Source organism: Pogona vitticeps, chromosome 14 (assembly GCF_051106095.1).
Source record: "Pogona vitticeps strain Pit_001003342236 chromosome 14, PviZW2.1, whole genome shotgun sequence".
Taxonomy (NCBI): Eukaryota; Metazoa; Chordata; class Lepidosauria; order Squamata; family Agamidae; genus Pogona; species Pogona vitticeps.
Genome location: NC_135796.1, coordinates 20,055,269 through 20,069,432, shown reverse-complemented (window position 1 = coordinate 20,069,432; position 14,164 = coordinate 20,055,269). Strand labels below are relative to the sequence as shown.

The 14,164-nt window shown below is 56.4% G+C and overlaps 1 protein-coding gene across 2 annotated transcripts in view; it reads left to right on the top strand.

Annotated features, from left to right (window-relative positions):
• The first annotated feature begins 722 nt into the window (after positions 1-722).
• The window catches only part of SEZ6L (seizure related 6 homolog like), a 37,825-nt gene continuing 24,383 nt past the window's right edge, over positions 723-14,164 (top strand). Inside the window, exon 1 of one of the 2 annotated variants that reach the window (XM_072983138.2) lies at positions 723-1,229. In XM_072983138.2, the coding sequence (XP_072839239.2) occupies positions 1,106-1,229 (124 nt within the window). In that variant the 5' untranslated portion in view covers positions 723-1,105. The remainder of the gene's footprint in view (positions 1,230-14,164) is intronic. The other variant, XM_078381866.1, reaches the window with a different exon arrangement.

Below are 14,164 nucleotides of genomic sequence, written 5' to 3'. Positions count from 1 at the left end.
TGGCTTGGCCCCCAAGGACCCCCACCCTCTGCTTCTAAGCCCAGCCTAGAGCTTTGAGGGAGCAACTGGGGGGGGGAATGGGCCAAGGGCCATCCAGGGTGGAGAGGGAGGGGTCAAGGGACACCTAGGTAGAGCCCTCTTAGTCTCTGCAAGCAGGAGAGGTCAAAGCAAAAGGAAAAGGAAAAAGAAAAGAAAAGAAAAAGGAAAGGGGGGGGGAATAAAAGGAAAACCACGATGGCTGCACCTGGAAGGCTCACTTTGATACAGTGGGGTCTTGACTTGAGAACTTAATCCGTATTGGAAGGCGGTTCTCAAGTCAAAAAGTCTGTAGGTCAAGTCTCCATTGATCTACAGTGCATTGAAAACCGGTTAATCCCGTAACAGGCCGTTTTTGTTCCATTTTGGTTTTTTTCTGGTCTGTAAGTCAATTCTCAGGCTGCAAGTCGAACCTAAATTTTGCGGCCAGAGAAGTCTGTAACTCAAAAAGTCTGTAAGTCAAGGGTCCACTGTATCTTCTCAGTGTGAGCTTTCCTGGAGAAGCCGGCTTCCTCCGAGGGAGGCAGACCCGGCGGTGGGCGAGTCCGGGCGGGGCAGCCAGGCCAGAGAGGGTCGAACGGAGCTTCCCAGGCTGGCTACCAAGGTCTGTGGCGGGCGGGGGGGGGGCGGCGCTCTGCACGTGGCCAGAGGCACTCTTCGCCCGGGGTCCGCCCGCCCCCTGCCCCCCTCCCACCCGACGCGGGCGCGGCCGGGCTCCGCGGCTGCGAGAAAGAGGCGAGCCGGAGGGTCGGGGCCGCCGGGAGGGGCGGGGCGGGCCTTTTTTCTCTCCCCCCCCCGGGGGGGCAGGAGGCGGGGCAGAGCGCGCGCCCGGCTCTCCCCTCCCCTCCCTCTCCCTCCCCCTCCCTCCCCGGAGCGCCCAGTTCCAGCTCCGATCTGCCGAGGAAGGAAGGAAGGAAGGAAGGACTTCGCCGCCGCCGCCGCCGCCGCCACCGGGGAAGGAAGGAAGGAAGGCTGGCCGAGGAAGGAGGCGCCGGAGGGCTGCGGCGGGGCTGCCGGTGGCGGGCGCCTCCAGCCGGACCGGGTCGGGTCGGGAGCCCGCGGCAGCGCCATGCCGGGCCCGGGGGGGCTCGCCCGGCCTCGCCGCCTCCCGTCGCCCCCGCTCCCCTTCCTCCTCCTCCTCCTCCTGCTGCTGTTGCTGCCTCGAGGCAGCCGCGCCGCCGGGAGCCCCCCAGGTAGGACCGGAGGGAAGGAAGGAGAGGGCGGGCGGGCGGGGTGGCCGTGTAGGGGGTGTGCTCGGCTAGAGGGGGGGTCCCAGCGAGGCGACCCCCCGTCCCGCCCCGCCCTCCCCTCCCTTCGCTCCCGGGCGCCCAAACTCCTCGCTGGGCGCCGGACGCGCGATGACCTGATGCTCGGGGGGGGGGTTGTCCTGGCGCGCCCCTCCCCTCCCCTCCCCACCTGTTTCTGTCTGTGCTGAGACCCGCCCCCTCCCCCCACCCCGTAGGGAGCTCGCGGAGCCAAGAGGGTGAGTGTGCTTTTGTTCGTGAGGACGCACGTCGACACGCGTCTGGGCGGGGCCTGCCGACTGACCATGAGTCCGGCTGACCCTCACGCATCGTGGGGAGGGGGCGGCGGCCGAGGGGGAGTTGCGAGCCCTGCGTTGGAGGGACTTTCTCCCCCCCCCCGCCTCCTCTCCGGCCGCCTCCGGCCCCTCTTCAGCACTTCGCGCTGGACAGCTCCTGCCTCCTCTCTGGGCTTCGGGGGGGTCCTCAGGAAAGCAACCCCCCCCCCCACGCGCACACACACGCGCGCGCACTCCCGCCTCCCGGGCCTCGCGTCCCCCCCCCTGCACCAAGAAACTTCCCGGGCTCCCCCTTGTTGCCGCCTTCTCCCCCCCCCCCCGCCACGGACCCTTAAGGCCAAAGGCGGTGCCCTCCGCGGCTGCGGGTCGGCGGCGGGGGGGAGGAGAGAGAAAATGTCGGGTCCTCTCCTCAAGAGCAGCCCTGCTGAAAGAAGATGAATGGCTGGGTGCCTTGATTCAAGGCTGTTGGAAGAGGCCCGGCTTGGCCCGCCGGAGCCGCTCAGGACCCCGCAGGATCGAGCCCCGCCGGGATCCCTTTTCATCCTCTTCCTTTCCCCAGCCGTTTCCCCCATTTCCGGATCTTTAGTGGGGGATTTCTCTTTTTGCCCTTCTTGTGGCGGCTGCTGCTGTTTTTGCTTTTGTGGTTGTGGTTGTATTATTATTATTATTATTATTATTATTATTATTATTATTATTATTATTATTATTATTATTATTATTATTATTATTATTATTATTATTATTATTATTATTATTATTATTAATTTCCCCAAGAACCTCTCTGTTTGGAAACCACGAGAAGAATTCAGTTTTCCCCAAGGCTTGCTGGCATGGATAGAGAGCGGCTGTAACAGATACCGGGGTGGTGGTGGTGGTGACGGTGATGATGTTTCTGCAGATACTGGTTTCACTGGTTTTGCTTTGCCTCCCTCACTGCTGTGAGAACTTTGGCCACTTTGGGGGCATTTTCCGCAGCCCACAGGCAAAGGTGCCCCAGCTGTGACCTCAGAGGTCTTGCTGTTAAGGGTTCAAGCTGAATAAAGAAGCCAGGGCCCAGGTCCTCCTCCACCCCCACCCCCACCCCACCCCCTCCCGCTCCCCTTTGGCCAGGACTTGCACCTTACTTGGAGCCAGAAGGCCTTCTGAATTTGGTGAAGGCAAAGGCCAGTGGGGAGAGAAAGGGGGGGGGGAAGAGAGAGAGACTGTTGGGCTGGCAGGCAGGCACCCTTCGGCCGAGCCAGACGGAGGAAGGAAGGAGGGATGGTTCCGCTTTGGAAGGGTGCCCGGGTCCTCTTTTGCTCTGCTCTGGGGTGTCCTGTGGCAAGGAGGGTCTGGCATCAAGGGAGAGCGAGGCTCCTCACCTCTCTCCCGCCAGAAAGCTTGACCCTCCTCGTCCCTCTTTTGTGCTGTTTGTGCCCAAGAAGAGATGAAGCAGGAAGGGGGGGGGGTTTCCTGGAGGACACCCCCAGAGCTTGCTCAGAGGAGACCCTTGTGCTTCTAAAATGCCCCATGAGGTTGCCAAATGAAGTAATTCAAGGGAGTGAGGCTGGAATTCAGCAGAGAGCCTGTGTCCAATCCTTTTAATCAATCAAAGCTTGACAAATGGGTGCGTGTTTTGTCGGGGTGGAGGAAGGAGACCGCTTAGACTTTGTGGCATCCACTTTTTGGTTTAAGAAGACAGTCTGTGCAGTTCTGAGGTTAAATGGAGGCAGCTTGGAGTGGGGTGTGTGTATGTGTGTGTGTTTGTTTGTTTGTTTCAGGGCCCCTTCCTTCCTGAAGAGCCACTGAGAGTGATACAATGGCTTTGGCCAAGCAGCCTGTCATCAGAAAGAGGGAAGTGGTCGGGGCTCATCCAGAAAGGTTCTCTCTCTCTCTCTCTCTCTCTCTCTCTCTCTCTCTCTCCCCCCCCCCCCCCAGGGCTCCTTCTGGGAAGAGTTCAAATCTGGCCTGTTGCTCTCCCTGCTTAGGTGGGCTCAGCTGTGATGATTATTATAAGGCTGAATGAGGAAACCTGTCCCTTTACTCATTGTGGCTCTCGTCTGGAATACGCCACCCTCTACAGCCGTACTCCTATGAGGAGCAGAGGGAAGAACAGCAGGCACAAAAGAGGAAAGGGGTTTTCACTGGGGGAAAAAAACTTGAGCCTAGAAATCTAGGAGGAGCAGGCAAAAGCTTGAGGAAGGCCCGCTTTGTGAGAGGTGAATTATTTATTTATGTTTTGGGTGGGTGGGGGAGTAAACGCAGCCAGCCAGAGCCTGGAGAGTTGTCAAAAAGTTTTGCCGCCCGCTCCCCGGGCTTTCCCCTTGGCGGGTCTGCCTCTGCTGCCACCCTTGGTAGTCACACCTGCTCCCCGGGTCCTGAATGGACAGGATCTCTCGGCAACCACCACTGCGGCTTTGTGGGTCGAATGCCTCTTGTCTCTTCAAATACACTTTCCACGAGTAGGGCTCCTCCGTTTTGTTGTGCTTCTCGGCGGTATCCGGTCCCTCTGTGTTTCAGCGTTTTCCCTCTCGGCCTGCTTTTCCCTGTTGTCCTTTGCCTTCCATTTCCTCCTGTGCCGCCTTGGACCCCTCGGCTGCTTCCAGGGAAGCGTGGGTGCCGTCCTGGCCCTGTTTCGCACCGGGACATTTCCCCTCCCCCTTTCCTCCCCCCCCCCTTTCTATCCTTACATCCCGACTGGGAGCCTCACAGACGCCCAGTCTCTGGAGCCTGTGTTGGAGGGCAAGGCAGGGAGGACAGCCCTGCTATTTCTGGGACGACGAGGAGGAGGAAGAGGAAGGCGCAGGATCTGGCTGCTTCCTGCTTGCCTTTTCAGCTTCTGTTGGTGGCTCGGCTGATTTGTTCTGGAGCTCTCTTCGGCTCCAAAGGCCCTGCCCTGGCACGGATCCTTACTCTCTGCCACCCACAAAACAGGTGCAGGATGTAAGGAGGTTTTGGGCAGTGGTTACCAGCCCCGTGCTTTGAAGGACGTGCAAGACTCCCCTTTCGGAGTGTGCATGCGCACGTCTGTGTGTCTTCAGGTCCTTCTGTATGACATTCACAGAGTCTTCCAAATGCCAGACCCTCACAACTGACACGGATGTATCCCTGCTCTGTTAAACCCAGTGCCACCGAGAAAGGTGCTTCTTTCCACCTGCTGCCAGACCCTGATTTATTCCTTTTTCCAAAAATAAAATAAAATTAAAAAAAAGGGATGTGCTGGGGGTTTGACTTGGCACCTCCCACGCAGGACAAAGCAAGTGGTCTTGCCATTACAGAAGCTCCCTTGTAAGAAGAAGGGCCACGGGGTGTGTGTGTGTGTGTGTGTGTGTGTGACTCTTTCCTTCATTAGCGTATTGCTGCTGCTGCTGCTGCCTGGAATCCATTGCCTTGCTTTTCCTTGTCTGTTCTTCCCCCTTGCTGGCCAACCTGGAGCCGGAAGGAAAGCTGGGGGATGCAGGGGCCACGCTGGATGTGTGTGTGTGTGTGTGTTTCATAGCCAAGAAAGGAACTTTTCTGAGCCCTGATCCATCTGCAGTGAGCCATTTCCAGAGGGACAGCCATGCTGATCGCTTGTGTCGAAGCAGGAAAGTGTCGGGCAGCAGCTTCAGCAGAGGAAGGACAGTTCCTCAGAGGCCTCCTTCTCTGGCCGGTGGCCGGCTACCTCACCTGCCCAAAAACCCAAGCCGAAGAGGAGGGAGGGAGGTGCGGTGGTGCATCTTTAGGGTGGCACGAGGCCCATTCTAGTTTTGGCCTGCTATGGTAGTTTTCCAAGATTTCAGGCACAAGAAAATTCCCCGTCCCCCCACTTTCCCTGCCCTTCGAGGGGCTGCTTTGTGCAATAACCACTGAGCTACAAAGCATGGTGGGTTAGACTTGGGGGGGGCTTCTCTTCCCCCCTCCCATCCAAGGGCCAGCAGGGGACGTGAGACCATCACAAGCCGCTCCTTGGGCTCCAAGCCTTCAGACGAAACTTGAACAAACCTCTCAGTTGGAAACGCTCCTTCCTCCTGGTTTACAGTCCTTTTGCTCGAGTTAATTGATGCAGCTTTGGAAAGGGCCCGAAAAGGTTATTTTGAACAGCTTAAATCTCATTGCCAAATGTGCGACATAAATCTGGGGCAGAACCAGATCTGGAGGGTCTGACTAAGCTCAATTTGTTGCAAGCCGTACTATAAGGCAGAGCCAGGCTGACGGTCCAGGTTAAACTTGAAAGGCAGCCCCTGGGCAGGATTGGGGCAGATCAGCCGCCTGCAGGAACGACCCCCAGGTTCTGCCGCAGCGTGCTTGGTTCGGGGAATGTCAGGGCAGTGGAGGGAGCCGCGAAGGCAGCCGTGCCACTCACAATGAAATAGGAGGCGTGCAAAGCCTTTAAGTGCAAATTTATTATATTAATCGCAATGGAATAAATGTTTAGTGTTAATAAAGTGCTAAAAGAAAGTGCCGGCAAGCCCTTGTAAGTCATTCCCCAGGATTTCTCTCTGACTGCACAGCAAGCCAAACGCTGCTCTTCTCCCGGTGAACCCGTCACCTCCAGCATCTGCTGGATCCCGTAACCCATGAGAGGGCCATTTGTCCAGTTTTGGCCAGTTTCTCCTCTCAGCCCCTTCCTGGGAACCAGTGTCTGGAACAAATGGAGACCCCAATAAGTGTGGAGGGCTGGAGGACCATCGCTCTTCCCCCCCCCCCCCCCGAGCCAGGCATCTCACCGCGTTGCTGGGAGCCGTTGTCCCATCACAGGGCTGATGTTGGGAGGAGGAGGAGGAGGATCCTACACGATGCCTTGGAGAAAGGTGATGGATAGATCTAGCTAATAAAAATACACCCAGTAAATACAGTAAATGGATAGCCCTGCCGGTTTGGAGTTTGCCCACCTCCAGGCAACCCATCCGCGCTGGCTCTTGAAGGCGACTCATATATATTCTCAGGAGGAGACGGGAAAGTGAGAGAGCCACAGTCTCTTGGCTTTGGAAAGCGCCCTGCGACGGACGAGGCCAAAGGACCGGACCGCCTTCTCACGAGTGCTTTGCAGGGGCGCCTGTCGCTCTCACACCGAAGGTCTGACCCCCCAGAGTTTGCCTCCCGGATGGGGCCTCATCGCACCAGAAACCATTAGCCCCAGAGAAGCCATGGGGGCGGGGTGGGGGGCGGGAGGGGATCCGTGGCCCCAGTGCGCAAAGAGCCATGCTCCTTTCCCCATTTGTATGGCATCCTTCTTGCTGCTGCTGCCGCTGCTGCCGCCTGGCTATAATTATGGCAGCTACACTGGAGCAAATGCTGGGAAGTCTATTAAGCCGAGTACATGAGAGAGAGAGAGAGAGAGAGAGGGAGGGGGGGAGGGAGAGGGAGGGAGGGAGACCCAGGCCTGCTGAGCATTGAACTCTGCAGTTAATAACTGGGAAGATGAGAAGGGAAATAGGAGATGCTTCCCAGCAGGGCGCTGGCAGGGCTGCTTTCCAGCGTGTGGATTCATAGGCGCCTTTGGAAGGCCCCCTCCTCGCCTTCTTCAGTCTAGAGTCGGGAAGAAGGGACAGGCCCGGTGGGGAGGGGGCCGGGGTCTCAAGCACCTGCTGCCCCATCTCCTCAAGGCTAAAGAGTTTCCAAAGCCAGGGCGATAAGGGCTGGGCCAGGAGGCCTCGGGCCAGCTTGATGGCCAAGAAGACCCTCCAGAAAAGGGGGCAGATGGACCTCCCTGCGCTGCTGAGACAGGCAATGGGTTACAAAGGGCAGGGCGCCGGATTGGGATACAGGAGGCCCCAGCTCTCCTCATCCCCGGTGAGCCACAGAACTCCCCAGAGGATGGTGGGGCAGCCTCTCCCTCCCCCCCCAATGCCCACCTCTCTTGTTTTCATGGTGGACTTTTGAAAGTTCACAAGGCGTGGCAGAAGGAGGGGGGCAGAAAACCCCCGTCCATAAACCGGCTGGGAAAGGTTTGGCCACCTCCCCTTTCAGGACAGCCGTGGGAACCCTAACCAGGCAGCAAAGGTCCTTGGTGTCAGGGGGGATAGCCAGCCCCCCTCGGAGGGTGCGCCGATCCGGGGAGAGAGAGAGTGGGAGTTGGGGGGGGGGAGAGGGAGAGGGAGAGGGAGGCTGTCTATCGTGTTCCTCCTGAAAGGGCTGCCCACCGCCTCAGGCCGGAGCCCCTGCGCGCCTCGGGGGGGGGGGTGTGCGCGACTCTCCTTCAGCCTGGGTGGGGTGCGCGTGTGCGCGGCTTCTCTCTCTCCAGGCTGCTTTGGGATTTCCTTTTTAAATTACTGTCAGACAAGGTGCTGAGAGGTCTCGGTGCAATCTCCCGATCCCCCCCCTCCGCCGCCCCCCCCCCCCCCGCTGCACTTTATTATCTGGCTGAGCGGCTGTCGGGTCTTGCGCAGCGAGAAAGCCGGGCCCCCAAGTCCCTCTCCTCTTCCCCTTCTTCTGCCCCCCCGGCCTTTTCCTGATGGCAGCTTTTCGGGGGGGGGGCTGAGACTTGCCTGGGACCCCCTCCCCCCCATCGCCGGGAAAAGTCCCGGGCAAGCGGCTGGTCCTCAGCGCCGGGTCTGGCGGGTCTGGCCGAGGGTCGGGAGGCGGAGGCCGGCCAGAAACCCGGGAGGTGATCCGTGGGGGGGGGGGGGGTCGGTTCGGTCTTGTTTTCAGGGCAGGCCGTTTCCAGGGGAGATTAGCTTCCGTTTTCCCGGAGGCAAGCGCGTTTGTGGCTCGGCTTTCTTCCCCCCCCCCCCCGCACTCGGCTCCACACACCGTCCTTCTTCTTTTTTTACGACCACTGGAGTCAGAATCATTTTCCATCTCTGTGATCAGGGCTATTTGAGGTGAAACACACAATCATCTATAAATCAGCCTCTTTCTCTCTCCCGCTTCTCCCCCCCCCCCCCCCCAGTCTCTGGATGAGAAAGAAGAACTCGCCTGTGGCTCCTTGCAGTTCATATTGGGGGGGGGGGCGAGGGGCGAGCCTTTGATTCGTGCGGACCCTTCTCCCCCCCCCCAAAAGGACCACGAGGCTGACAAGCTTCGTTCATGGAGGGAAAGAGACGCCAGTGGGAGTGGGGGGTGGGGGGGGGGTGGAGAAATCTCTTCCCTGGTTCTCACAAATAAGACACTCCTTTGCCGGGGGGGGGGGGGCTGTTAATGTGGTTCCAAAATGGCTTCTCCATTTCCTCCTGATAGATTTGTCAAGCCATCCTATTACCCAGTGAATTTCCCTCTATCCTTTCAACTGGGGAGCTGGAGGATTAGCTGCCTGATTGAATCCATTCCCCACTTCTCCTCCTAATTGTACACGGCCAAGATGCAGCCGGCCACTTCTTTCAGCCTTCCTTTCCTTTTCCTTTCTGTCCCCTCCTTTCCCCCCTCCCCCTCTGCAACAGGAGGCAGTGGGCTAATAATCCAAAGTTTGCTTTCATTTTATTAATACGTGACTGTCTGCAACAGTGTAGTTGCTTAACAGGCTGTTAATTGTTTAAATGAATGCATCACGCAGCACATGTAGCTCAGAATGGACAAACAGTTTTAGTCAGTAAAATTTTGAACCTGAATTCCTGAGTATGGCAATGGGGGGGGGGGACCTCAGGTCGTGAGGCTGAATCTGGCCCTCTTGGCTTCCCTGGAAGGCCATGATGCCCCGTTTGTTGGGACCCCACCTCTTGAGGGAGAGGCCTTCCTTTTTAACAGCCGATCCTGTGACGTTCCAGTGCCTGTCCTGAGACTTAGGAATGGGCAGGAAGAGAGCGGAGGGAAAGCATGGTTGTGTGCATTGCAAGGATTTGGTCCCTGAGAATGGCTGTGAACCTGGATTTGGCCCTTGGGCCTTGAGGTAGATGGCAGTGTCCCTGTTGGTGTCCATGGATTTTTCTCTCCCCCCCCCCCAAAGTCTTCCAGTTTTGGCCTTTTCCTCTAAGACTTTGAGGCTTAGCTAGGCCTAGCTCTGCCTGAGCTTCCTGTTCCTGCCCCAGTGCTAGCTGGGAGCTTTCTATCTGAACAGGAAGTTTGGTGGAGCTAGGCCTAGGTAAGCATCAGAGAAAGAGAAAGAGGAAAGTGTCTTTCCTTCCAATATATAAAACACAGGCAGATGTTTCCAACAGCTTAGCCTCATTTCCTCCAAGAGCCCTCTTGTGATGACAGTGATTATTGATAATCATCATAATAAAATGAAATATTGATCATGCTGTAGCACACGCCAGGCATAATAGTCCACCTTGGTGCTGTGGTGTAAGGACAAGACAGAGAAACAAGCATGTCAGACCTGCAGCTGCCTCCTCAATGTAGTTGGGAACCTCAGGCTCTTGGACCATTTTTGGCCCCCCCCGGGGGTGCCAATTTGGCCCTCCGGGCTTCCCCAGACAGCCGTACACCCTTTACTCTTGAGGCCACCATTCCTGGCAGCTCTGTGATGGGTTTCCCCCATCCTGCGATTTGGAAGGTTTCATTCCTGGCCAGAAGAAGCTCAGACTTTGGGTCTCCCCTTTCCCCCTCCGGCCGTGTCCCTCCCTCTGGAAGAGGGCCCTGAAGGCCTCCACGGAAAGTAGCAAATGGCCCTCAGATGGAAGGAGGTTCCCTCCCTTGGCTGCAGATCCCGCGGAGGGGCAGACGCCTGGTCCCGGGACACACCAACCAACTCCCAGCAAGGCAAGAAATGAGAGAGGTCTCTCTTAAGGTAGGTGATGATGTGGCGGTCCTCTGTTTGAATGAGGCTCTCCTTGGCTGAGGCAGCCCGCCCTAACGGGGTCTATCAGGGCCGTCTTCATGGACAGTCCCACAGGGAAAGGCTCGAGCAGCAGTGCTCCTCGTCCCTTTGGCTGGATAGGCAGAGACGCCGTCCGATGAACCCAGCGCCCCCTGTGCCAACGCCAGCCAAGCCACAGAGCGCCTCTCTGGAGAAGACCTAGGCGCCACCGAGGGCTCGGCGACCGCCAGCCACCCTGGCCTCTTCTGGTTCCCGCTGCGGCAGCTCTTAACGCAGCATAGCTGAATGTTCTCACACCCCTCCCGTCCAAAGGCCTATCATTAGGCCTTCTAATATAATTAAGACCAATTGAGCAGAATAATACAGCCGAGGTTGCAAATGGAGCATCTCCACAGGGGATATGGAGGGAACCCGCATTCATCAAAAAGAAGAATGGGAAGCCATCTTAATTGTTTTAAGTTCCAGAAATTACTCCGCAGGCCTCATAATTTTATCTGCTTTTGAAATCCTAATGAAGAGATTAAGAAAGAGAGAGAGAGAGAGAGAGAAAGAGAGAAATCTTTGTTCTACAGAGCCGGCGCAGTGGCCTTCTGCCCGCATTTTGAGGGTTTTCCCCCTCCCACTACAGAAACGGTTGCGACTCAGACGTGGGATGTGCTGCTGTCATTTTAAGAGTGAAATAGCCCCCCCCTTTTTAAAAAAAATGCTCCTCCCTGCATTTTGGTGTGGGATATTCAGCATATCTTATTAGAATATTAAAGATTTGACGATGAGCATCTGTTTTAGTTTGCCTCCGCATGGATGAGTTATTTCAAAATATGAGTTAGGGCATGAATTCGAACTCAGGACTTCTCCACCCTAGCCCAACACTCTGCCCGCTCCCCCTACTGGGACTCCCATGAAAGGGTCTTTCCCAGAAGCAGGCGTTTGTCCGGCTGAGCAAAGGAAGGGGTTTGAAAGCCACCTTCAGTTCCATGCGCTTTGGCCGGATTCGTTTGGACAGCTCCTCAGCTGCTTCTGCTTCTAACGAGGCCGCCCTGATGAGGGTTGTCTAGTTTTATTGTCCCTGTTATGATGATGTTGTGACTGTTGTTTAGCCCATCTTGCTATTTTTATGAAGGGTTTTAATGACTGAAAGCCACACAGTGTATTTACTAAACAGAAAAGCAGGACGGGAAACGGCCCTCAAAAAAGCCTCGCCTTGAGTGATGTTTCACTGACAGTTTCTGTGACAGGGGATTGCCTTCCAGGCCTTTGTGTAGATTTGTGGTTTTTTTGGGGTGGGGAAGTCCCAATTTAAGAAAATCATCCCCCTTTTGTGTATTAATTTTTTTAACGAATCTTGGCATTGGGTCCCCAAACGGTAACTTTTCCCCAGCTTCTCTAGCAGACTGTTCATTTTATTACCAGATCTAGAAGAGCTATTAACTGTAATGAGGACAGTGAACCTCCCTATTCAGAGGCAGTCTATATTTGAGTATCAGCTGCTTGGAATAGGCAATGTGAAGGGAGCTGTCTTTCCTATCCTTCAAGGCATTTATCTGGCTGCTGCAGCTGAACGCTGGACTATATATAACTTACCAAAGCAGTTCTTCTTCTTCTTCCTATTGCTATGTCTGTGCGTGGAAATAACATGACCACCCCCCCCATAAAGAAAGGAACCCAATGCTTGTGGCCACATCTTTCTCCCTCCACATTTGGCCCCTTCAGGCACACTTTCAGCTCCCTTCAGAAGCCGCAGGATTTTAATGGGCCCTGGGGTGTTTTTTGGTCTCCTTTTGCCTTTAATATACTGGGGGGGGGGAGAGAGAGAGAGGCCGGGGTGCTTTTCTTTCTTCCCATCCCAAAAGGGGAAGAAAACCGCAGAATTAAATGCCAAGATTAAACGAATGTCCGAGACGCTCTCACATTGCTGGCCAGGCTGGTCTTATCCCCAGTGATCAGGGGCAGCGTTCGGCATCCCCTGCTCCCCCCCCCCCCGATGGTGTCACTGAGATAATTCATCTTGGCCAGTCCATTGGTAGGGGAGGAGTGGATGGGGCCCGCCTGCCACGCGCCCGCCTGGCACTCAGGACAGACCGACCTAGATAACGTGTTCCTCAAGAAAGGCTCTTTCAAAGCCACCGCACCCAAAGAGAGGAGGAGAAGAGATTCTGCGGGTTTTTCGGGCGGGAGGCGTCGTGTTCCAAAATCCTCATTTTTGTTGTTCGTGTTGGAAAAGGAGGCCCACGCCTCCGTGGAAGTCTGGCGTGCCCTCTTCAAAATGGCGAGGCCTCTTTGGTGAGGGGAGAAAATGTGAAAGCATGTCGCCTCTTCCTCCCGCCAACGGGACCTCCTCCTTCGGCCCTCAAGAACGTCAGGATGCCAGGCAGCTTTCAGGCCGGCCGGCCCCACCGCCTCTCGGAGGGCGTTCTGGAGTAGAGAGCCTTCTGCCTTCTCAGCCAGGGTTCGGCCCCAAGGGCTTGGGGGCAAAGCCGCCCCAGTGGAACTTTCCAGAGCTTGGAGAAAAATCGGGGCTTTGTCCACCATAAACAGAATCTCCTAAACGCCAAGGGGACTGTAGTGGGAAAAGGTAGGGGGTGGGGTGGGGGTAGAAAGCATTTCCAAAATTCCACAGGCAGGCGCAGACTGGCAGCTGATAGATGTGGCAAATGAAGGCTCCTAACTCCAGCCTCCAAAACCAGCCAGTAGGCATGTGGGGAGCCTTGGCCAACGGGGTGGTGGTGGTGGTGGTGGAAGCCCTGGGGTGCATATGCCTCTTTTCTAGTCCAAAGCATTGAGATTGGGGGGGCAGTGTTATTGCTAGCGGCCACGGGACCCACTTGCACATTTAAGGAACAGCAAGGTGTGTGTGTGTGGGGGGGGGGTCCCAATTCAGTACAAACCCTCATATCCCATCTGGGGAACCCCTGGACACACACACACACACACGACAGGCCCAGAGACCAACCGAGCACAGAAGCACGCAGTGCTTAGCAAGCCGCGTCTAGAATACTGTAAAAGTATTTAAAGGTGAAACTACTGCAAATCAGTGAAAGACCAACCAGGAGAAGAGATTTGTTTTGGATGACATCTCCCAAAATCCCCAGTCAAAATGCAAGTGGGAGAGGATGCTGGGCTCTGCCATCCGAAAAGCCAGCTTTTCCATTGAGGGACAGGCCGGATGGCGGCTGGGGACGCACTCAGGGGGTGCCCAGCGAAGGCGTCCAGGAACTTCAGGGCGGCTGCCGTATCCTAAGCTAGCCCACCCGTCGGAAATGGCTCCGAAAGTGGATTTGGCCTGGGCCGTGGTGGAGGAGGTGGCCACCACCAGGCCTTTCCCCGGCAGTCACTCCAGGGCGCAATGGGGAGAGTTGGGGCAGGAGCTGTCCAGGGTGCTGAAGGCAGGGGCCTCTCCTTCCTTGCTTCCTCCTCGCCTCGCCAGCTGGACCCTCCACAGGTTGGTCTCTAGGTGGACCTCGTCGTCTCGCCCTCCCCTGCGGTGGTTGGCGGAGGGGCGTCCTCCCCTCGGGGCGGCCTTTCTTTCAAGGGGCTCTCCGCAGAGACGCTTGCCGGGCTGGGCCCTCGGCTCGGCTGCGAAAGGGGCCTGAGATAAGCAGAGGCGGAGGATTCATTAGGGGCTAAATTCAAAGCCCCGATTAGACTTCGCTGAAGCCAAGAACAAAGTCCAGCCTTATCGTCTCCTCTCAAGATAAATGCACTGCCCTTTATCGGTGGAAACACCAAACGAAAGCTAATCTAAGGAGGGAGCAGGGAGGAGAGGAGGGGAGGGGAGGGGGATTCTTGGATGCCCTGGACCTGTCGCTCCCCTCATTTTTGGTGTGGAGTAAACAGAAAAACATTTTAAAAATTAAGAAGGCGAAAATGTTGTGGCTTCTTAAAGATGGCTGTATTTTAACGTGGACTGCCAGACTCTCATGTCTGAGGAAGTG